This window comes from Lissotriton vulgaris, chromosome 5 (genome assembly GCF_964263255.1).
Source record: "Lissotriton vulgaris chromosome 5, aLisVul1.2, whole genome shotgun sequence".
Classification (NCBI taxonomy): domain Eukaryota; kingdom Metazoa; phylum Chordata; class Amphibia; order Caudata; family Salamandridae; genus Lissotriton; species Lissotriton vulgaris.
This window is the reverse complement of record NC_141693.1, coordinates 1,054,341,915-1,054,367,652: the sequence shown is the minus strand read 5'-3', so window position 1 is coordinate 1,054,367,652 and position 25,738 is coordinate 1,054,341,915. Positions and strand designations below refer to the sequence as shown.

Below are 25,738 nucleotides of genomic sequence, written 5' to 3'. Positions count from 1 at the left end.
TTTTTCATCACTATGCTGTTAAATTAAAAACTTGCAAGCATTTGAAAAGGGTACAGCTACCCCCGGAAAGGTGTGCTGCCACTCGGGGGCGTTGGGAAGATTAAGCAAGGTGTTGCCCACAGTGACATAATGGTGGGCTAACATGCCGCTGGAGTCAGGAATCGAACTGTGAACGCTGTTGTTCGAAGTCAGGTATGATAGCTGCTGCGTCACTCTTTTTCCACACTTAGATGATAATTACTGCTAATTAAGTTTTAAACATTGTTAAATTATAAGTATGGCTCCCTGTTTTCCATTTTTCCTGATTTTTACAGATAAATACAGACAGAACACCATTTATTTTCCTGTCTGTATTTATTTTAAAATGTGGATAAATATGGAACTTGGGTTATTTTTTGAGCGATTCTAAATGCTGTCAATCATGACTACCAGGCCAATAGCTCTGTCAATCTAAAAGTAAGAGGGTTAGAACAATAAAAGAATTTTATTAAAGAGCCTTAAACAGCAATATATATGCTCTTATAAGAAAACATGCACATTTTATTATCAAGGTTGTGCATGTTTTATTATCTGAGTGTGTTTTTATTGCTGAAAACGGTCAGTCCTTCAGGCAAGAGTGCATATTTATCAGACAAATAAATGTGAAAATATACTCATTTCAGATTCATTTATTCACAAAACCCCAAATATATGTGGATAAATACAGATAAAATTAGCAAAAAATAAATATGGATAAATACAGACGGAAATACCCAAAAAATAAATACCATAAAACCGGGAGCCCTAATTATAAGTTACAAAAGACTACTGTTACAGTTAGTTTTTCACTACAACAAAAAGTATACATGTCTTTTTAAAATTTACTTAAAAAACATAATAGGTTTTAGAGACATTAGCATTTATAAAACCTTTGAAATTCACTGAAAAAAACATAGGATTTACAGACGTTATAGTAGAAATGAGCATTTAAAAAACCTTAGAAATTTCCTGAAAAAAACGTAGGTTTCAGGGACGTTATAGTTAGCTGGACATTTCACTCGTTCAAGACCATAGAAATTCCACCGTTATAGTTAGTTCAGCTAACTATAACTCGCACCTCCGCAATTCACTGCTCATGACATCACATATTACATAATTTATGGCATGGTCAGTGACATCACTGATGACATCACTGATGAAATCTCAAATGTCTTGGGGATGACGTTCTTTCCGATACTCTGAGTGCTTTTTTATCTATATTTTATACTTTATATGTGATGATATGTTTTGATAAGAATTGTCGATTTGTCTTGAGTGAGATGGCACTAGGTAAAATATACCTTTCCAACATGGCCGAACCTATTTGTCCCCCCGATCTCAGTCCGTTTTCACTTTCTAAATCACCTGAGAGGCAGGCCGTCTTCACTTTTGGAAATCACCGTGTTACATTAATGGTGATGGGTTGATCCCGCGGTTATTCACCTGGCGAGTACTATGCACGTACCTTTTCAACAGCGGTAAGTTGATCACACGGGGAGTAGAATGGGGAGTAACAACAGGATAGATGCATACACAAGACTCAGTTTAGAATGCGAATTTGCAAACGACAACTCGAAGAAATTATTTAGAAGTAATTTTGAGTTTGGTTTTTGTACGACCAAGTTGGTTTGTGGTTCACGGAAACGCACCATGCTCACGTTAGTGGCGATAGCGTGTTTCTAAGTTTTTGTTAGAACTGTTGATTTTGAGTAGGATTTTAATTTAGTATCAATCATGTGGAACAATGTATTGCATATGTGTGAGCGATTCGAATATATGTTTGTTATAGAAAAGATTGACGGACCCTCATTTATATGTATTATTTCTACAGATTCCCCTGATGAAGTACCTATCAGAGGTACGAAATGCATTGGGAAATGCCTTATTTATCCACATGGATTTATGGATTTATGGATGTATAATTATGACATACTTCAATATGTGATTTTCAACATTTGAAAAATGAAAATAAATCTAAGGATGACTCAATATGAACGGATTTATTATTTATTGGTCATACATGATCTAAAAACTATACAGATCGCAGCGTCGATCCAATACAGCAGCGCCCAGAGTGTTGCTAGGTAGGCCATGTTTGCCTATTCTTAGCAAGCACTGCGTGTTGCCATGACTATATACTACCAAGTAGACTGTTTTGGTTGAAACTTTTATGTATCCCATCGAGATAACTTTCTAGATCTAAAGGAGTTTGAGGCTTTGGAGCTTGGGATGACTGGTGGTTTCCTACAGACAGAGCTCATTCTCCTTGTTAGCAACTCTTTCACACACAGGGGGTTAGCAATCATGAATAGGGTACACCAATACTGTTGACAGTCATCGCTTGTCTGCAGTTATTGGGTTATTCTCTGTGCCTATATTACCATGATCCCTTTTCTGGGAGAAAGAGGCCCCCATACTTGTGGACTTATTTTTACTCGCAGCCTGTAGGTTTCTCCTCTGGGTGCAACTGCAATTCAAGACAGTAAATCCTACTGCATGCAGAGCAGGAGCTGGCAGTAAGGGAGGTTGTAGTAGCGCCCCTTCAAGAGGTGTGGATACTCTTCCAGTGTCTTCTACATGCGAGGGGGTTTCAAATGTGACCTGGTGAAGCTCGTATGGTACTAGGAGCCGTTAGAGTAGGAGCCCCTAAACCTAGCCAAACTGCAAAAATAGTTGGGAGCCACGGAGGACAGGGGTACGATAGCTGAACAAGGCAGCTGTGAACTATAGTCCTTTCAAGTGACCTAGACATTTTTAGGGCGAACCTAGAGTCAGTGTGCCTGCCCTGCTCTGCAAGACTTGTTGTTCTGGAGTATGAAATAGAAGCCCCGCCCACTCTCTGCCCACATTTGTCATTGACTTGTGCCATTGACATTCGTAAACGCTGGTTCTGATTCGTAAATAGGCTTGTTAGTCCCTCCTTAGTACCGCCTTGTCTTCATTTGTTCGCTCCTATGGTGACTGGCCCTTTGACTTGGCGTGTTACACAGTCTCCATTTTAAATCGGTGAGCACCATTTTGTTTATTAACTAACTAATGGGGACAATAGCTGCTGCTTCTTGCATTTGCAGCACGCCCACCCAGGACAATGGTGGCAGCTTTTCAAATTGAGAGCTGGCAACACTTTTTAGGTTTTGACTGGCCATGCGCTTTGCGCATGTGCCAAAAAACCTCTTGAGTTGTGTGTGTGTGTTTGGGTCGGCCCTCGTCATTGATTGGCTGGCTCCGTAAACGGAGCCTTGCCATTGGACAAGGGGCCTGTCCGTCAATGCCGGACCAGACACGGGGGCGTTCCCGACATTCTTTGGCTTTTGCCGACGTCACGGGACGCCGGGAACGCCCCCGTGTCTGGTCCGGCATTGCCAGCACTACTGCGTCTCTTCTCCCCCGTTTCCCGCCCCGTGACTGGCCGGCCGGCCAATCCTAGCGCGGCCGGCTGGAAGTGCCCGCCCCCCGCAGCCCGGGGGAAGAAGTTGGCGTCTAGGTTTGTTTTGCCCATTCCGCGGCCGACCGCCGCCGGAGGAAGTCCAGGTGAGTGGCTTTCTTGCCGTTCCCTCCCCCCTCCCACTGCCCGTGTGCCCGCCCGCCTCCCTCCCGCTGTCCGTGAGCCTGCCCGCCCCCTCCCGCTGTCCGTTAAACATTAAGGGCGCCAAGGTGCGCACCGTGGGCAACGAACCAAGTTTCACCCACGAGTCTGTGGGTACCAGAAATTTACGTTCCGCCGGCTGGATTAAATGAAATTCCTGTTTTTACACACGTTTGCAATGTTTTTAACTTTCTGGCCAATATCGCGACGATATATATTTTTTCCCGCTAAAACTTTTGCGTAAATATTCTTCAACAAAAAGTAGTTTTGCTAGCTTTATTTTTTTCCTTGAAAATATGTTTTAAAAAGCCATCTTCAGCTGTGGCTGAAAGACTCGGCAAACTGTTGCTTCGTTGTGCTCTTTGTTCTGCTTTAGAACACATCTGTGTGTTTTCTCGAAGTGTTGTTTAAAATAATAGTATTCCCCACTAAGGTTCGCCGACAGCGCGGGAGCGAAGTTCCGAACGAAAAACTCACTCGAAAGTTCCTCTTGAGCGCGGCGTAAAATGCCCAGATGTCCGGTCTGAAGGGGTTGACCCTAAAAGAGGGGTCCGGGGACATTGACGACCTCGAGTCGACGACACATCTGGTTATATCATGAGACCCCCCCCCCGCAATCAGGCAGTTAGTCACGTGCCAAGCCTCTCCCCTCCTGTGACGGCCGGCGGGGGTGGGGTAAAAACAGTCAAATGGTAACGAGGGTGTCAGGCCCCCGTCTTGCCATGCCAAGGCGACAAATAAGGCAGCATTGCATTGGAAAAAATGCCATCGCTCAAATGCAATTCACATGTCTTGTGGGTGGTGTAGGTATCGGTAGCCGACCGGGCTGCAAGTTTTACCCGGGATTACGTGCTCACCAATCGCAGAATAAACACCCACCCTGCCACAAGAGACGCATTCTGCAAAAAGATATGGTTTCAGACCAGAAATAATCACGTTCCAGTGAACATACGGTCCTGAACCACAAATAATGAATCTCCCACAGATTGGGGACGGTACCCCCCCCCCCATCAAACACTTGCTTTTTACAGGTTTCATCGACTCCATTCCGCAAATAACATGGTCTCTCCTGTATCACATGACAGTTCTAGGCCATTCAGAACTCATCGTCTGCGGATTGCATGGTCTTCTGCTATGATAAAGGAGGACACTTACCCAAAAGATTGGAACCAGAAGTTAGATAAGATTATTCCCCTGCAAATGACATGATTTCCTGCAATAAAGGACTCATCTTCCTCGGATAACATGCTTTATTTCACACATGACAGTCTGAAGCCATAAGGGCTCATCCCCAGCTGCTTACATGGTCTACTGCTTCAAATGACTCTTGCCTAACTGAGTAGTACAAAGAGTTATCTCCCTGAAGATGGCATGGTTTCTGCAATAAAGGACTCCTCTTCCTCGGATAAAATGCTTTTCTTTCACCCAAGACAGGCTAAAGCCATAAGGGCTCACCCACCGACGCTTACCTAGTCTACTGCTTCAAATGATTCTTGCCTAACTACTTAGAACAAAGAGTTATCTCCCCGAAGATGAAACGGTTTCTGCAATAAAGGACCAATCTTTCCAAAAATATGGTCTGCTTTTCCAGACAACACGATCTGAAAAAGAGAGAACCAATCACATGGTCCCTTGCCACATACCACCCCACCCCATCTCCGACAGCAAGGATGCCCCATCTCCCACAGACTGAATTCGTTCATCGTGCAAGGGACTCATCTCGCACAGATTACTTCATTCTTGCCATAAATAAGTACATCTGCAAAGGCATAATCGCGGTCCATAAAGGAATCTCTCAAACCCACAACGTGGTCTCTCGCATAAAGGATGCATATATCAAAGGTGACATGGTGCCCACTGTAAAAGGCCTGCATACTACGTCACTACGCGCGCTAACCAATAAAGGACTCATCTCCCGCTGACAGTAAGGTGCAGCAGATGAATGCTGTGTGCAGGCCCTCCTCCGCCGAGGATTTATCAGGCGACGCCGGGCTTGGGTCAACAGCGCTCGCTCGTCTTTGAGAACCCGCGGTGAAGTGTCGTCTTCAGAGGACGGGGGGCTGGGGGAGTCGGGCACATGTCGGGTTTTATTGTAGTCAACATTGCCAGCTTTTAGTATGTTTTAAGAGCTAACAGTTTTGTAAATAGAAATAAGTGAGGCACACGCACTGTACGCATTGTCATTTGCCTAAGATCACACCGTTCATTAATTCATATGGGGGTAGCTAAGGTTAGAATTCTAGTTTTCAAACTACGTTGCGAGACATCACAGTGGGTTAACCACCTGCTGCTGAGATCTGTATGTGACTTCGAATGGAAGAGATGCGGTTTAATGCTTAAGTTGCTGAAACCACTAAATTGGGTTTTAATTATGGCTTTGCTCAGGACAACATTTTGTATTTTTTCGCACATCATCCTGTCTTTCACTATAATCGGTATCATGTTTGGCAAAACTGAGAAAGCAAGCCAACAGGCTGGATTAAACACCGAGGAAAAAACAGGGCCTCACTGTTGAGTCAGAAAGTGCCTATGCTTGGGACCCTGTTTTCGTGCCTCTGTTGCCTGCTTGTGACCCTGTGTTCGTGCCTCTGTTGCCTGCTTGTGCCTCTGTTGCCTGCTTGGGACCCTGTTCACTGTTGCCTGCTTGGGACCCTGTTTTCGTGCCTTTGTTGCCTGCTTGTGGCCCTCTTTATGTACCTCTGTTGCCTGCTTGTGACCCTGTTGCTTGCTTGTGACCCTGTTGCTTGCTTGTGACCCTGTTTTCGTGCCTCTGTTGCCTGCTTGTGACCCTGTTTTCGTGCCTCTGTTGCCTGCTTGTGACCCTGTTTTTGTGCCTCTGTTGCCTGCTTGTGACCCTGTTTTTGTGCCTCTGTTGCCTGCTTGTGACCCTGTTTTCGTGCCTCTGTTGCCTGCTTGTGACCCTGTTTACGTGCCTCTGTTGCCTGCTTGTGGCCCTGTTTACGTGCCTCTGTTGCCTGCTTGTGGCCCTCTTTACGTGCCTCTGTTGCCTGCTTGGGACCCTGTTTTCGTGCCTCTGTTGCCTGCTTGGGACCCTGTTTTTGTGCCGCTGTTGCCTGCTTGGGACCCTGTTTTCGTGCCGCTGTTGCCTGCTTGGGACCCTGTTTTCGTGCCTCTGTTGCCTGCTTGTGGCCCTCTTTACGTGCCCCTGTTGCTTGCTTGGGACCCTGTTGCTTGCTTGTGACCCTGTTGCTTGCTTGTGACCCTGTTTTCGTGCCTCTGTTGCCTGCTTGGGACCCTCTTTTCGTGCCACTGTTGCCTGCTTGGGACCCTGTTTTCGTGCCTCTGTTGCCTGCTTGGGACCCTGTTTTCGTGCCTCTGTTGCCTGCTTGTGACCCTGTTGCTTGCTTGGGACCCTGTTGCTTGCTTGTGACCCTGTTGCTTGCTTGTGACCCTGTTTTCGTGCCTCTGTTGCCTGCGGGGGGGCTCGCAGCGAGCCCACAGTGTGTGGGGTGGGGCTCGCAGTGTGTGGGGGGCTCTGTGTGGGTGTGTGTGGGGGGGCTCTGTGTGGGTGTGTGTGGGGGGCTTTGTGTGGCTGTGTGTGGGGGGGCTCTGTGTGGGTGTGTGTGGGGGGGGGGGGGGGTTTGTGTGTGTTGGGGGGGCTCTCTGTGGGTGTTGGTGTGTGTCATTTGCAAGAGATAAAGCTAGTGGCATTGTAAATGACAATGCCATTTATTTATGTTAAAAAAAAAACATAAATAAAAATAATGTCAAGAGCAATGCCAATCGCTCTAACTTTAACAAAGGCAAAACCATTGCATTGTAAATGCTTGTTTTATAATACTTTTGATTATTCTTCAGGGACACTGCGTTTTCTCTCAGCTTTAATTAATTTTTTTAATAAATTGCTTACTGAGTGCGGCAGCCGCTTCAGGAACACCGCGCTCTGTGATTTTTTTTACTATAATAGTAAGCGCGGCGCCCGAATCAGGGACACTGCTATGTTTCTTTAAAAAAAAAAATGTTTTACTTTATTGGTGAGCATGGCTCCCGCTTCACGGACACCCTGCTCTGCAATACAATAGGTCTCGCTTTTTTCCAAAGTTTGATCTATTGGTATTTTAAATATCAACGTCTTTACTATTAAAAGGCATTGTCATTTACAATGCCAGTAGCACATATCTCGCAATTGCGAGACCTATTGCATTGTAAATGCTTGTTAGTATCCTTAATCCTATCGACTCACTCCAAAGTAAAAACATAAACGGATAAAAAAGCATGCGTGAAACCAACAACCATTAACACTGCATAATTCTCAAGTACTACACACCAGTCAGTAACTGTCAGTGATTACTTTGTGTTTTTTAGATCTTTCCGAATAAAGACCTGACTTTGTTGAAGAGATGTGTGGCCGTACGAGACGTACTGCTTCAGAAGAAGTTGTCAGAACACAAGGTAAGTACTGAGAAGAAGAAACAGTAAATAATATCTGTACAATGGGATGTGGTTCATAGGCTGCTGATAACGCAACAAGTGAATTTATTGGTGTATGACAGACCAGTTTGCTTGCAGCTCATTAAGGCCAGCATTTCTTCGGATCAAAGAGTGACAAATTAATTTTGATTTCTTAAAATGTGCATCTTCCAATGAATTATACAGAATATTGTTATATAAGTTGTAGGCAGGTAGTGATCGTGCTGAAGGCAGAATGCGATGTGCCATGTGGACCCCGTGATAGGCATCTTCTCGATGTGCGGACAGTTGGAGGACTGGACAGCCTGGACTGGCTGGATGCGAATGAGGCGCTTTATGGAATAAAGCATCTTTAACTCTATTGCCTGTTTCCTCGTGGGCTTTTGAATTTTAACAAAAAAAAGATTACAAATATAGGCCAGAAACCTGCTTCAACGTAAAGGCACTATCGAGGTGATTTTTTAGAAACTTTTTTCACCATCCTATATTTGACCACTCTGAGACCTGCTTTATGACACCTGGTCTGCTCTATAAAACCGCGTCCAGAATGAAACTCTGCTGTAATACAGTGTTTTAGTATGCATAAGTAGCGACTCGCGGAGGGAGTGCTGCTGGGCAGTGGGCGGGGTGGGGGTGGGGCGGGGTGGGGGAGGGGTAGGGTGGGGCCTAGTAAACTCCGGCATGCGGCCGAATGGAGGTAAGAAAAGAAATAAATAAATACAACGAATTACATTGCACACGCTGCAACGCCAGACGGCGATGCAGCCATGGGCGTCCGCAGACATTTTTCCAGGGGGGGGCAAAATGTTAACGTCATCACCATCCTCCGACATGATGTGTGCCAGGTGGGGCACAAGAAACACTGGGGCGCAGAACTGGGATAGACTCAATTAAATGCCAGGAATCCAGGACATGTGACTGACCCTGCCACAGGCCAACAAACACCACCCGTAGGGAAAACGCTAAACTTTCTGACAAGGTGCTTTATCCCTGTCTGCTAGGTGTGCAGACTTCCGGGTCCTCGATCCAACACCAATCAAGGCTGTCTTCAGCACGATTCGATTTGTATCCGAATACTTTAAAACTGCCTATGATTAAAGCACCAGATTAAATATACTGTATGCACACTGTATGTTAGGGATTATTTGTAGCACACACATTTACCAATATTGGCTTCTTGGTGCTAGAATTCATGATAACTTTTATCCAAAGTTAAAGCACAATGTGAAAGTTAGTAATAAATAATGCATCAATCACACACTCTAGTGATTCGCCAATGGGTGCTCCCTTTACTAGAATTCCCCGGGCATTGCTAAATTTTACACACATTCAATTAATTTAGACAAAATAAAATGTATAGGTCCAAATGTTAGCTATATTTTTTAAAAGAAACTTAGAGTCCATCTACGTATAGTCAATGTCAAACTGACAACATGCCCACGTTTAGGGATACAATAATGGCCAGCTCCCTTATGCGGAAGCCCGGCACCGTAAATGTGTGGCACATGCGGAGCCCGCAGCGGCGGCACATCACAGGTCCAGGGATGCTGAGTCTTACACAGTGGTCGATGTGGGGGGAAAAAAGTAGGGAACAGTGGGCGGAGAATCAAAAGGTGGGAATAGCCCAAGGATTGGATCTGTGGGTGGAGCCAGAGGTGTGGCTAGAATGCGCAGACATCCCAATTTTTAATATTAGTTTGGCATTTCACTGCCCAGTTTAATCAACCAATGGATACACATGATTATTTAAGGTTATAATGAGTTATTGACATTAAAATATATTCACAAAGTGAGATATGCTTCTAATCACAGAATGTACCAAATACGATAAAATGTGGAAACACAAACCATTTGTCTCCGAGCCATGGAGTTTCTGTCATCAGCACTACTCCCTTTTTCCACAACAGGGTTCAAACAAGAATGGCAAAATATCCTAGTTTGCAAATGTTTTCTCTAAAATTATGGCTCTGCCATATTTGCCTCATAATGCAAGTTCTGCTGCATGATCCGACCATTTAAACTGATAAATTGTTGTAGCTCAAACATATCAAAAGTTAATATAAAATGTGACTTGTGGTGCTGCGGAGTGGATGGCCTATTGCAAAGGTTGGCTGGTCACCTTTCTCACTGCTGCGTTTTCATGTTACACTGGTACTAATAAGGCAAAATCTTTCCAGAGACTGTTAGCATGTGTACACACGTCAAAATAATAAAATATCTGAAAATATACTGCATTACCCTGCAGCCTTTTATTTAATCCAAAATTTAGTCAACACTACGGCATAATGTTGTCATCCTTTAAGTTTAAAGTATTTATTGAGCGCAACATACACCTGAACGGTTTCTTGGCGCTAAAGTAGAAGACAGCCCACTGAGCGGGGACAGTCACTGAGACAGGACTGGAGAATAAACGATGGACTAGGGAAGATCCTTTGCTGCATAATTAATTCCAGTGGCCCCACAGCAGGCAGCACATGTTAAAAGTGCTTGTGAATGAACCCGGGTGACGGTAAGTTTGAGAACGTAGTTTGGTGTGCGTGCAAATCGCGCATTGCCAATCCCTGGTGAGTTGCAGCTACTACTGCTGAAACAAGGCCAATGGAGGTACCTATGGGTGAGGCAGACTGACCTCAAGGGCAGGGCCAGCCATAGCACTGGTGGTGTCCTGTGCATTAATGTTTGTTAGTACCCCCCAATGACCACCTCTGCCATGGATTCCCTCATTACCACCCTTTAACTGTGCCCCCTAAGTTTACATAACCACTCTCTCTCAGTTGCCTTTAATTTGATTTACAGCACCACTCATACTATTGTAGGGTGTCAGAGCACTTTACATCACACACATTACACAGAGACAATCAATATGTGTGTAAATCACTGTATAGAAAATGTAACATAAGACTAAGGACTACAAGGTGTAGGAGTCACATGACAACCGTACTAGTAGCCCGTATAGTTTTATAGTGATTGGTCTGGAGAAACACAATACCCGGAATTTAAAACGTAATACCATGGTTGGGGGTTCTCCTTAATAATCAGAATTGATTTCTGTCCAAAAGAACACTCTTTAGGACATTAGGATAATCAAAGACTGGGGGCGGGGGGAGAAGGGATACATAACGCTCTAATTTATACCTTGCAGTTTGTATGCAGCTCATAGATGACAGTTAATATCTCACTGTTCTAAGTTAGGATTTTAACTTATAAACTGCAAGTAACAAAAGGATCTCTCTGACAAAAGCAGTAGCCCTCTGACCTATTTACATTATATGCACTTTGTGATCTGCATGTTGCATGTTCTTTGCAGCCGGTACATTAACCCTCTGAGCTACCTTTCCATGAGTCAAAACTTCCACTAGACAAAATTCTGATCTCTCTCTAGGAAGAACATTAATCACCAGAGTCATCATGACATTTTTATTGTTGCTGAAAATTGCTGGAGACCAGGAAGGAGGCAGCAAGTGTTTTTAAAACCATAATATACTTGCAAACATGATGCCTCCACCTAAAGTAAGCACCCGGTGCGGTCACACTGGTTGCACCGCCCTACAGCTGGACCTTCTCAAGGGTCCTGTGACCTCAGTGACTGTTGTTCTAGGGTGTGCTGCTTCATAGGCCTTCCCGCAAGACTGGAGGTGAACTTCAGTATGGATAGTGGTGGACAAGCCTTGAAGGTTAACCTACACTTGTCATGCTAGGGTCCACCTGCTGGTGCGAAGACACCAGGACTTCTAAGGTGTTGCCAAGCCTTCTAAGGTCTAGCATGTGATTGTGCTCTCGCAGGAGAGTGGTCTGGTGGACTGGTTATTAAGGCTGAACCTGGTTCCCAGTTCCAAATTCGGCAGCTCTGATCATAGTGCCACATCCTCTCCACCACTTAACATTGTACTGCCCCACTGAGAAAACCTCCGACTGTCTTCAACTACAATCCAATTGTTGCTCCCTATACACACCTGGATGCGGTTCAATTTAAATTACGCACTAGACAAGAGCAATATGTGGCCTACCAAAAATAAAGTAACAACATCCTGGAAAAAGCAAACACTTATAGCGAATGAAAAATTTAGCAAACCATTGGAAATGTAAGCAGGAACAACATGGTTACCGTAATGCTTTTGCACTCACTATTCAGAAATCAGTGAGTGCTTTTGCCTGAAAAGTTAAGGACATGACTACAGGGCCCTGAATGGACCCATTTCAATGGCCATTGCTTATATCCTTACGGGAAACATCCTTCACGACGCAACTTTTACCACGCAGTGCCTTTACAACGCAGGTTTTTCAACGCAAGTCATTACAACGAATTTCGCTGGGGGGCGCTCTAGGATAGGTAATAGTTTAATTTACTATCCAACACCTTCCCTACTATCCACGGGGACTGGAGTTGGAATAGTAAATTAAACAATTCACTATCCAGCATCCCCCAACGCAAGTCATTGTAACGACTTGCATTGAAAAACCTGCGTTGTAAAAGCATGCGTGGTAAAAGCATGCATTGTAGCAAAGTACATCCATCCTTACAAATCGTAAGTAGTATGGTAAAAAGACCACATCCCTGGACGCAGAGCCGCAGCACACACTTTGTTTTCCAATTCACACATCGCAGTACCTCCAGGATTGGTGCACTAGTTCCAAGTCCAGGGAATACAAAGACAAGAAAACAAAAATAGCGCTTCACTGGCAAACTCTGTAAAAGTGGCGCTAATGTGTTTCAGTGTGAATAAAATCAGTTTGGCCAGTTTGCTACCACTCTGTCTTACTTTATTTAGTTATATATCTATTTTTCATATTTTTAGCCTTTTATTCCCAATGCTGCACTTTGGAATTAAAATTTTAGAAAAATATGAAATTTCCAGCAAAAGCATCTTTCTTTTTTGGATCCATTTCACAGGGAAGCAAATAAAAGAAAGGAGAGGAAAGAGATTGAGAAACCCGTCTTGAAGTCACAGTTTTCATGGGCATCCGCAGGGGGGCAAGGAGGGTCGCTCCAGGGGGGGGCAAGCGCCCCTCCTCCCCCCCCCCCTGCGGACGCCCATGGATGCAGCACAAGCAATGTAATTCGTTTTATTTATTCATTTCTTTACTTACCACTGTCCGTATGCTGCAGTTTACTACCCCCCACCCTGCCCCTCCCCGCCTGCCTCACCGCCCGCAGCACTCCCTCGAGGAGCCGCTACTGGCCCATGCTAAACTCAGGATGTGCCAAGATAATCAGTGTATATTGCTTATGTGATGGCGTTTGTCGCTCAGCGTTTTGTTTAGTGCAGGTTTGCTTCTAAGGATGACTGTTGGACAATGCCTTGCTGTGCCCAAAATTGAAAAGCCTATTCTTTTCCAGGCCATCTATTACCACCAGCAATTGATTGTGATTGTGCTCAGACCTGTTGTAAGCGCCTGTTTGGTATGGTGGTGTTTGTATCCAGGGCTCACAGTAATGAAACTCATAAAAATAAGTTTTGTTAACATAAAATTGGATAATAGGGTGTTTATTTCACCAACTGCTCTTTTTTAAATTGAACATATTCTCAGTTTCTAATGTTTACGAATTTGGATAGGCCCACAGTAAGGATCACTAGGTGGGTGTATTGTTCAATATGACCCATGACGCTGCTTCCCTGCATCCTGCAGTCACCCCAAAGAACACTGAGAGACTCTGAAACTGCAAAAGTCAGACACTGCAAAGAATCAGTGCAGCCGCACTTCCCAGCCCGAGCTGAAGTGGGCCAACGGTGTCAGTGTGGTCCCTCCTGAATTCACTGACGCTGCCTGCAGCCTCTGTTTGCAAGCCCCCTCTACCGGGACTGCTCCGGTTGATAAAAATCTGACACCTAAAGACACCTCTGCACCCATCGCCCCTGACCTGTGAAGAGAAGGACCAAAAGTGTCCCCAAGTCCCCTAGTATCGGGAGAGCTGAGCCTACTTGTTGGTTCAGCTCGACTCATTTCCCAGTCCAAACCTGCAGCCTCTTTTGGACCGGAACCAATCCCCATTGGTCCCCGAAGCTGAAAATCACCTCTGCAACTGGCCACCCCAGTGTAGGGCCGTTTCTAGGTGTCTTGCCGCCCTAGGCGAGAATTGAAAAATGCCGCCCCCTTCCTTTTACTACCATCACTCTCAGGTCTGATCACTCTCTCCCCCTGTCATCCAGGCTAGAAGAATGAATGCATTCGGCCCTGTCAAGAATCACACATCAGGCGTTAGACTAATGTATTTCAGTGTGGTGGTCTACATCACCGCACTGAAATTCAATGTCATGCCTTATCGTGCCTCAGCTAAACAGGCTGATTATGAGTGACATTTTAACTATATGTGGCACATTCTCGTGAGCAAAATCAAGCAATAACGATGAGGGAAACATAAATATCAGAAATTAAACCCATATGAGCAACGAGAAAAGAGGATCTTAAAACTGTTGCAAAGTTCCAGAAATGTAAGGGCATTGACGTAGTGCCCTTGTAACTTGATCATACTGTTAAGCTGGGCAGGACGGCCCGGTGCTGGAGATATCGTTGTTTTGTCTAGCGTGTGGCGCCCCCCACGGTGCTATAACTAGGCGAATTGCAAGCAGCACTAGTCAACCCGCACAGACACTCTAACCTAACTCAGTTACAAACTGAGCAGAGAAAGCCTGCATGACTGCACATTTCTCAGATTACAGAGGCACGGCAGGCAACTCAGAATGTACCCAATTTTATAGCATCCATTACAAGTAGCAGGTGTGACTAGATACTGGGCTCTGAGGGCAAACCTACTTCTTTCTGAGGCGGGAGGCCAGCAAGCGAACCTGCGCCACGGCAATTAGCGGGCCTCGTGGTGGCTACATGGAGTCACAGGAGAGGTGCAACTACAACCGAATTTTGGGGGGGTGGGGGGCTAAGAAAAAAATCAGGAGGGGGCTAATTCTTCCTGCAATAGGCAGAGTGGAGATGCAGGGGCTCTAAGCAGTGGTGAATAAACAACAAAGCCTCGTCAGCAAGCAAATGGTCTTTTAAAGACCTGTGAAGTACTCGGTTGCGGCTGTGCGTGTACCCGCAAAGCTGTCTCAGCCCGTGATGCCACACAAGACGGCGGTGATTGCGCTGAAGCCATTTGAGTCCAATGGGAGTTGCTTGCGTGGTAATTCTGGCTCGGCACTGAGCTCTCGGCTGGACTGCACACTACTAGAGACACTGTTTCAGCTAGGTCCTTCGGTGGTAGGATATAGGATGTTGGCATGTGGTGCTGCCTATGCCATATTCATGGCCAGGCAGCAGGCCAGTGTGCGCCGCCTGTAGCATTGAGCCAGGTGATTTGAGGCGGGTCGAGTCTATCACAGGAATCGCCAGTATTGGACCGTGATACCGCTGAGGGGCAAGGTGCGTTGCATTACTCACTCTCTCCGCTTTGCAATCCAGTCACGCAGGTTATCGGTCCCGAGACCAAGCAGTGTGTGGCCTCCCCACTCCACCTTATCCCCGCTGCTGTGCAGACCATTTGCTTTGCCCCTTAGCCCCCTCACAGAGTCGGGGCAGCAGCACCTGCTCCAGTCCAGGCACCCCAAGCCAGGAGTCGATGAGCGTCTCAGCCAATCCCTGCAAGCGCAGTGCAATATAATAAGCCCCGCGGCCCTAGTCGCCACCACCCAGGGCTTTTCCCGGGTGTCTCACCTCCTATGCAGCGCAGGGACACATGCTGGGGGTCGCAGGCAGTGATTTCATCAGCACCCCCTCCGGGAATCAGTTCTGTGGCGTGACGGCCGTGGCTGGGTTGGAGCTTCTACGGTCTCGTGGGCTTTGTTCCCATCGTAGTGTGGGACAGGCTCTGGCTGGCACTCTCCGTTTGAGAGGCCAGAGATCTGCCCCTAAGCTGCAGTGCGCAGCAGCTCAAAACTTCTGAAGAACTGCCAAGGCGATCCACCTATGGCTTCTGAAACAACTCTGACTGTGACGTCTATTAATTACTTTGTACCACTTTGCAGGCCGAGCTCTAGCAGCTTAGCTCTTTAGATATAAAATAACTTGTATTTTGCCGCCCTCCTCCTTTTGCCGCCCTAGGCAGCCGCCTAGTCCTGCCTAATTGTAAAAATGGCCCTGCCCCAGTGCCTTCCGAGGTGAGCTGTTGATGATGCCTCAGACCTTGCCCCATACTCACCTTAAGTCCAGGAGATTGGTCCTGTAAGTACCTGAATGCAGTACATATTTTGCACCATTAGGATAACTTTGTGCACCCGACTCTGAATTGCACCCATGCACCCAGCCACCAACCTGCCACCTGAAGTGACCTCTTGGTACTGCCTTGGACTCTGCCCTATACACACCAGAAGATTGGTCCAGTAAGTGACCTTATGCAGCTTATGTTTTCTCCCTACGTTAACATTGCTGCATATAGAACATCTGTTTACTACTGGGTGTGCGTGGAAAACACTGAAACTGCTTTTGCTACAGGGGGGTGATCTTGCACCTATGCTGCAAAACTGCCCCCCATACTGGCGGCCCACTGGGGAAACACCCGGTGCCCACTATGGCCGGTCCGGCCCTGCCCCACAGATGGTGGATCCTTCTCTTCTTTTCAACAAGAAGAATATGCTGTTCCTATAGGGAATTACAAACCAATCTGACCACTGGGGTTCAAGGTTGGGAATCTAATATATTGGAATATAATGCCCTTACACACCCTGTCGGTTGTCATGCTTCATTATTGGGCTGCTCCTCGTCGGGTCGGCGGTGCAATACACAATGGGCTCCCTATAGTATGGGCACCTTAGCGGAGATCTTTTTTCCAACAGCCGTTAGGTGAAGTACGGGTGGGGGGCCTAGTGTCTGTAGATGTATGTAGATGATGAAAGTGAATGTAAAATAGGGCTGGGAGTACCTACAAAAGCAATTTTATTCAAGGGGTCTCCTGCCCTAAGTAAAAGCAAAAACTATAAGGCGTTAGTCTAAGGTAATGTCTCAGGTTGTGGCGCTCTTATAAGTGATTGGTCAACATGTTTCGCTCCAAAAAATGAACAATCTTCAGGCGATTCGTCAGGACCAGAGGGTGAAAAAAGTATCTACAAGTGGAACTAAAGAACTGGTGTTGTGGCTGCACACTCACATCAACCATAAGGACAAATAGTCACACACCTGGTAAAACTGGAACTACCCAGTGTAGTTTACTAACCAGGCTTCACAGTACCTGGTAGGTCTAAACACAAGAGGGGTTCCCACTCGGTAGGAGTGGGTAGGTCGGCAGATTCGTGCGAGCAGCACAAAGTACTTGAGGAACCCCTCGTGTGTTTACACTGTTTACACTGTGTTCTTGTCTCTCACACTACAGGATCAGCATATTCTTCTTTTTGAAACTACTGTACTTGGGCCTTTATGCTGGACCTGTACAAAAGCCCATTGTTCCTTCTTTGGTTACAGCTCCTTCTCTTCTTTCTCATCTCACAAAAGTGATGTAACCGTGACACATAATCTTAGTATATATGGGCCAAATGGGTTGACTGTCTCCATATAATCTCACACCAAACTTTACTAAGATTGTGATCAGGGAAGGCCATTAAGCATTGTTCTTATTTCCGGTCCACAAAATTTGAAGCATGATTTTAGAAGGGGTAATTAGACTCTTCTTCCAGCTAGTGTGGTTATTGAGGTTTGGCCTCCTTTAGTGCAACGTGTTCTTCAGAGAATGGACTTTATAAATGAGACATTGAATTCTCTTCTGACTGGTATGGGCAAAGGATTTATTTGCTCATTAGCTCAGATAGATTCTGTGTTGAAAGTTGTATGCTTTTTTTTGTACAGATAAGGAGAATGGTCAATCTTTCTTCAATTATCATATCCCCCAGATAAAGTCTCAAAACCTTCATATTTTCTTCAGAGGCATAAGTATATTTTTGTATAGTGCTGATGATGATGATGGGAGATTTATAAAGCGCGACAAATACCCTGAGGTGTCTAGGCGCTGCCTTTGGTATATGTTATTCGAAGCGGAACCCTAAGGTACAATTATGCAGAAAACAACCACGTTTTTAGGCCTTTCCTAAATTTGAAGAGACTGGGCTCTTTTTTCAGCAAAATGGGTAGGGACTTACATAGCTAGCCGTTGTAGCCGTAAAGCTCTTGGTGCCCCAGCTGGCCTTGCTGACTATTGGAACAAGTAGATTTCCTAGGTTGGTGGATCTAAGGGCTCTGGCAGCTGTATATGGTAACATTTTTGCCAGATGTGTCGGCCCCCTGTTGTTGAGCAATTTAAATGCGATGCACAGAGATTTAAATTGAATCCTCTTGGCTACAGGAAGGCAGTGGAGTCGGACAAAGTACGTAGAGACTGGGTCGAATTTGGAGATGCCCAGCAATACTCTTGCTGCAGCATTCTGTACCGTCTGCAGTTTAATAATGCTACGCCTAGGGGCACTGGAAAAAAGTGCATTACAATTGTCCAGTCTTGAGGATATCAGCACTGTTACCACCGTCTTCCTTAGGTCCATGGGTATTACCGGAAGGATTTTCCTCAGCATTTTCAGGATGAAGAAACATCCTGAGGTAGCCGAATTGATTTGTGCCTCAAAGGACAGCTTAGTGTCAAACATGACTCAGAGGTTTTTAGCTTTGAGCACTGGTTTGGGCAAAGCGCCAAGTTGGAATGGCCACCAGCTATCTGTCCAAAAGGATGGATTGTTCCGCAGCAGCAAAACTTCAGTCTTAGCTGATTTTAACTTCAGGTAGTTATCTGACATCCAGTTAGCTATATGGCTAATACAATCATGAAACCTAGTAGCTGTCTTACTGGCTGGACTGCTTACAGAGACGATGTTCTGAGTGTCGTCTGCGTATAACACCAGGGTAAATCCATAGCTTCTTTCTAGGCTAGCAAGAGGGGTGACTTAAAGGTTAAAGAGTATTGGGCTCAAAGATGAGCCCCAGGGACCTCCACAAGGCAGCGTAAAGGGAGCTGATACAATGTATCCAGTGCCACATCCCTGCATCGCTCTTACCGGAAGGAGCTCAACAGGGACAGCGCCTTTCCCCTTATCCAAATGGAAGTAAGTCTCTCCTGCAACATCCCATGATTAATTATATCAAAGGCTGCTGACAGGTCCAGAAGGAACAGAGCTGCATTTCCCCCACCATCAAGTATCAACCTAAGCTCCTCAGTGGCAGTGATAAGAGCCAACTCAGTGCTATATTGAGCCTGAAAGAAAAACTGGGAAGAATCCAGAATGGTGTTATCATTGATAAAAAACAAAAGTTCGGAGTTCATCGCCTTTTCAATCACTTTTGCAAGGAACGGGAGTCTAGATATCGGCCTGTAATTTATAGTCTCCTCAGCATACAAGTTTGGTTTCTTTAATAAAGGAAGAACTGAGGCTTTCTTCTATTCCGTAGGAAGTGTGTCCAGTTAAGAACATTGTGTTAAAGATCGCTGTTAATGGGATGGCAATAATTTCAGGCAAGATATGCAGGATTTTAGAAGGGCATTGGTCTGACGGGGAGCCCGATTTAGTTGTCACAATGAGTTTAGCGGTTTGTTCCACTGTTAACATAGAGAAAGAAGAAAGAGTCTGGATGATTGATTCAGAGGAGTTTTGTGTTAAGTCCTGAGGGCCTGCTTGACTCTTATAAAGTTGGGCCGGTGTCTGGGCCAGTGATTATCATGCTGTGCAAACACGTCAAAGACAGACTTAACTTTATGCTGAAAGGAATCTGCTAGAGCTTTGCAGAATTCTTGACTAATATTGATGTCAGGCGCATTCGGCAGCTTTGCAAGTTTGTTTACAGTGTTGAACAGAGCTTTGGACAATTGCTGGCCGCTGTGATTTCCCCAGCAAAGTACGAAGCCTTTTCCCTGAGAATGAGTTTCTTATAGGTTTGGAGAAGTGTCTTGTATTCCATTCTAGTCTTTGCATTATTTTCAAGTCTCCACTTCCTCTCTGATTTGCAACAGAGTTGTTTGTGGGCTTTCAATGTATCATTGAACCAGGGTCCTGATGATAACCTCCTGGATCGGAGACACTGGGGGGTGCTAGTTGTGTCATGGCCAAGTCAAGCCAGGCGTGATATTGAACTGTCGCCAGATCGGGGTCAGGGACAGGTCAGGTAAGGTTTCTGAAAGAATAGGGTTTAGGGAGTAAACCTCAACTTTCTTCCAAGGGCGGCTGACATAGGGTTCACTAGAAGCTTTGAAATGGGTTTTGTGCGGCAGTAGTATGTCGAAAAAATATGTGAGCTACCAGTAGCTCGTAGCCTGCCTTGGAATAGCCTGATTCCTGTTAATTGGGTTTGGGAGAATGCAGGTGCCTCCCAGCTCATGCTGCATTTTAAAACTTTGTACACTTGTCCTCTAAGGATGGGAAGGATGACCAGAACAGCAGGCAGCCCCTCTTATTAAATAATCAATGCCATGCCATGCTACTTCCTGAGAAGAAGCATGACCATACCTACATATTAGATAACACTGTTTAACACGGATTGAAAGCTTTCACCCTGAAAAATATGATGTTAAGGAACATATGTTTCATTTAACTCAATGTCAAATATTTGAAAACCATTTGTTTCAGACAACCTTCGTTTAAGTTTCTTTCTTTTCTAGTTCCTTTTTCTTTATTTTTCCTTTCTCTTTCCTTTCCATTTATTACTCTTCTTTTCCTATTTGTTTCTCTCCTTCATGTTTCTTTCTTTCTTCCCTCCTTTAGTTCTTTTTTCTCTCCTATTTTGTTTCTTCCTTTCCCTCTTCCTTTCTTTCTTTCTCATTTCCTTTCTTTCCTCCTTTCTCTCTTCCTTTTTCTTCAGTGTTCTTCCTTTCTTTCTCCCTTTCTTGTTTCCTTGCGTCCATAATTGTTTTCTTTTCCATTTCTTTCTTTACTTTGTACTTCATGTTTTCTCTTCATTTTTCTTTCTCCCCTTCTTGCTGTTTCTTTCTTTCTCTCTGCTTTTACGTTTCCATTTTTGTCCCTCCTTTTTCTAACTGTCTTTCTGTCTGCTACTTTCCTGTTTCATTCACCCTCCTTCAACATTAATACCTTATCTTTTTTTACTTTTTTAATTTCTTTTCCTTTTCTTCTGCGTTTTTCTTTCCTTACATTCTCCCCTTCTCATTTATTTCATCTTATTTATCACAAGTTTATTTATTTTTTATCTGTACTTTTTTTCTTTTTCTCCTACTCTTTTTTCTGTCTTTTATTTCCTCCCCTCCTTTGTTCTTCCTTTCCTTTTCTCGTTATTCACTTCTGAATTCCTTTTCTTCCTCTCCTTTCTTTTTTCTTTCTTTCACTCCTTGTTTTCTTCGAGAAAGCATAAGTTACTAAAGTAATAGCTTCTTTAATATATTTATTGTTTATTTTTGCCTCACATTTATACCCATGGGAATGGGTATAGCTACGAAGATATGCTTGCAGTCTCCACTTACATATCGTTAATGGTCAAGGTTAATGAGAAAATGTATAGTTCAAAAATAAGTTTGGTTTATTTTTTGTTGGTGGTTTTGTGAGGCTGAGAGTACTGAGGCATATTCTCCTGTAAAAGCGAAAACTCTAGAGCTGACCTTGAAAATATATATGTACCATTCCTGCCACTGGTTATTGTTGTTTTTAAACATATTTTTATTAAACAGTTGCTCAGCATACACGGACAGGGTTGTACATGTAAAATCAAGACTGACAGTGTGAAAATAGAAATACACCATGTTTTAGTGTCCATTAAAGTCAACTAGATAACAAAGGCTTCCTAATGTACAACAGGCACATCTCGGTATTGTTCAATATACTATTTAAAGCTCTTTATGAACATGTCTGCGATCCCCCCAGGGTGTGCCTTCAGTGGTCTCTATATGCCTCCCATGCCACTGGTTAATGTTATTCTTAATTTTAAAACATAAAGAAAGTGCCAGTTTCTGTACATCAACGAATGGACTTTAGGACAAGTAGTAAGATGCTGGATGTCTTCTGGGCCCTTGCTCCAGGAGTACAGTGTCAGCCCATGCATTTCACAACAAGGAGACCACAAACCCCAGTGAGACACTCCCCTCTCACAGTTGATTCATAAACAAGAGTAAAGGGATAAAACAGCTACTTGGAGACCCTACAAGATACAGCCCTTTTGCCACGGTTAATATGTGTTCAATGTAGCATGACTGCATGCTCTAGGAGCAGCGTTTAAATTGATTGACCTTTATGTGTCCTTATCTAATCCATATATTAGGCAGTACCCCAGGATGGATTTCCTTGATCAGAAGTAGCTATTGGGAAGGTTGGAGACCCCTGCCAAACATGTTGTCCTCTGTGGAGAAAAGAAATTGATCCATTCAGTGTAAAAAAGATACATCCACCTGACCTGACAGTCTAAGCCATAATATGGATGAACTTTCGGAAAATCCTCTTTTGTAAACTGTAATGAAACTATACAAAAGGATGCAGTTAAGCTAATATTTGGGATCTTCATAAAAATTAAAAATTAAATGTGTAGAAGGTAATCTGAAAATGCGGGATGACAGTATGAGTAGGCTAATTTATCAGTTCAAAATATGTAGAATCTATTAATTTTTACAGCAACATTATGTGCATCTCATTTTCTTTCAAGAGACCCATATTTCATGGAAGGGCTCACAATCGTTTGAGCAGCATTGAGTCTGAATTCAAGACTACTTGTGGTTTCTCATGAGCAGAAAGAATCTTACTCACTCCCTAAGACAGTTCACTCTCAATGAAGTAAAACACCCTAGAAACATGATACTCTAGGTAAAAGACAAGTCAGGGAAGAAAGAGCGTGAGAGAGAGAGATTCCTGATGATTCAATGGCTCAGCTTCTCAAGAATTCAAAAAGACTCTCTAGATCTTTGAGTTTCTATATCAAAAGTACACAACAATTTAGCAAAAGATCATAACTAGCATGCATCAATCCAAACGTCATACTCAATATGGTGCTTACCACAAATGAGTAAGGGAAGCTCTGTAACTACCCCCCAGCTGCCAGGATACAACCAGAGAACCAAAAAGGTACAGAGCATTGGTTCAGCTGAGCGTTGGGCATGGAGGTTTTGGTATGCAAGAGAAGAAAGTCATCTGTTAAGTATCATAGGGCTGTAGGGAATCCGAGTGAAAAGGAAGGACAGGTAAGGTGCTCTGCCTAAAAGGGCGCTAACACAAAAACAACAGTTGATGGACAGAATGCAGAACAGGGCGCTAACTACAGAGGGAACCATGGGACGGGAAAATACAACAAATGTGTGGGAACACCAAACAAATCTGAACTGGGTCAAAAGTGGATACAACCAAACAACCGCATTTGCCAAGCACAGTACTTCATGCTTGCTGACATTTCAACTTCCACTCCTTCTTATAACATTAAGGGTCACCCTTCACCCTGAGCTTCGCAGCCCCAGTCATAACAGACCTTCCAAGTTTCCATTTCTTCACTTTTCAGAGCCTCCAAGTCTGTGTAAGTTCGTGCCATTGCTGTAACTTCAAAATGATGTCCTAACTTGCTGAGAATGTCTTTCTGTAGTCCTGATCCTTTGAGATCTCCAATTCTGAGATTGATTCCTGCTAGAGCACATCTCTGATATTTTAGAAACTAACTTTAAAAGCAAAGACTCCGGGGAACAATATTAATTTTCAAACCTCTACTATCATCAAAATAACTAGACACAAAGATGATAAATGTTGTATTGATATTCTCTGAAATGTCCTACACAATCAAAGACTGACTATCACCTAGGTGTACAAAGTGAATTATGACAATGAAGCTCCTGTCATACAGTAAATGGGAAATTGGATGTTCTGTACAAAGATTTTAACAGCGCCCTCCATAACAACAAAAATAAAACAAAAAAGGCAATTTAATAAATCTTAGCAGATTTGTGCGCTTATTCAAGAGTTTGATTTGGTTGACATCTAAAGAAAACTACACCCTCATAAGGGAAAATGCTATTTATCTGTCAGCTATAAACAATAGAACAACATCAGTTTATTTTTAAATTTTAATTAGATAGGAATTCTGCAATGCAATCCACAGCTAGATCAATGCAGAAAACTTTTTGGATAACTCTAGTACTGCCTTTGAGATTTCAGCAAATGAGCCTCTTGTGAAATCCTATGATGGACAATGGTCCAGGAGATACTGAAAGAAACAGACTATGTAGAAAATCTGGGGCTCCGACTCATTCAATATGTGTCTTGGAAAGGCGATTTTTCTAATCTGTTCATTGATTCAGATGCCGTAAATGGTTATCCATAAGTCATTGTTACAAATATGTTGTGCTAAAAGTCAGAAATGGAAGAATGGATTTAAAAATGTAAAATTGTGATTACAAATTATGATTTTTATACTCTCCTGATTCAATAATAAAAACCAGAAAGAATCAACATGTTTATAAACACAATATTCTATTTAGACAAACTTACTAAGATAAAGATGAAAACGAGTTTTTAGATTTGTTTCTAGAAACAGTAAGCAGGAATCAATACACAATGTTAGATATTTTGAAAATGGCATTTCTAAACTGACTTCTGATCAACTGTGCATAACTGTGTCTTCTTTTTGCTTGTATCTCAACCAACTTCTTTGAAGACTACATAAAAATAGAAGAGGGCTAAATTTGATTATGATAATCTGAAAATGTTCTTCAGGGAACTGTCAAAACAATATTGCTTAAAATGTATTTCTTAATGAAATTAAAAAAATGAATGATAACTTAAAAAGATATTGAAAAGCTTTTTTGTTACTAGTTTAAGCAAAATCATCGAGTACTGATGGTAATGCCATGCCACATTCATGAAATCCAGCAAATATATGTATCTTTCTTAACAAGGATAAATATACAGAACAGTGCAGGTTGTGGTCTCCTAGCTTGCCCATAAATGGAGATCTGATTATCTATTTTTCTTATTCTTTCTAGATGCATCAACAAATATTGTCATCTTAGGTCTATTAGCAAGACCTTATTCTGATTTAGAACATACATGTCTGTGTATTCGATCTGAGTATGGTGGTAAAAATCTCAGTTTGACGCAGAAAACATTCTGCTTTGTGCATGCTGAGCTAGCATCTGACTGTGTCAGGTGAAGGTATCTTTCAGACCTCTTGTTCCAAATTACTATTTTCAATAAGGTGTATATGACACATCTAGACTCTTTATAAAAGTCCTGCTACCACACGGCTAGATTTCAGATATTGGTCTCTGACATTTACAATCAGCTTTGTTGACTTGTTTGTATTGAGACATTAATTTGCCACATAAGGTATACACAGAGCTCTTTGTTTAGTAAGTGGCAGCACAATTTGGCTATGAAAACTGATACAGCAGTGATTGATTTAACTAATTTGTTTGATACATACACATTCTGAGACAATATTCATAGTAAAGGAAAGTATGTGTCTTGATTTGCAAAACATGTATAAATCTACTCATTACAGGTCTTTGCCTTTGATTTGCATACAAATAAAAAATGTTCATGAGCCACAAAACCAGATTTCTTTACACAAGAAATTCAAAGATTTCTGTGAGTATTCCTGCTTTCCATATGCATTCCTGTCTATTGTCATCATAGAGTGAAATCCACAGAAGCATACATGATAAAAACATGCAAAAAGTTAATTTTTTCAAACTAATTTTTTTTTCTTTAGTGGAAAGTATTTACCCCAAGGTAAACACTGTTTCAATAAATCCCCATGAACAGTGGGGATCTGCCATTTCATCTTCTGTCAAACAAACAGACGATGTGTCTTACAAAGCTCACCAGC

At 43.5% G+C, this 25,738-nt stretch overlaps 1 protein-coding gene across 1 annotated transcript in view; it reads left to right on the top strand.

The window, feature by feature from the left end:
• The window catches only part of CYP17A1 (cytochrome P450 family 17 subfamily A member 1), a 360,400-nt gene that overhangs the window by 108,405 nt on the left and 226,257 nt on the right, over positions 1-25,738 (top strand). The window contains exon 4 of the mRNA XM_086922704.1: positions 7,931-8,017. Within this exon, the coding sequence (XP_086778830.1) occupies positions 7,931-8,017 (87 nt within the window). The remainder of the gene's footprint in view (positions 1-7,930; positions 8,018-25,738) is intronic.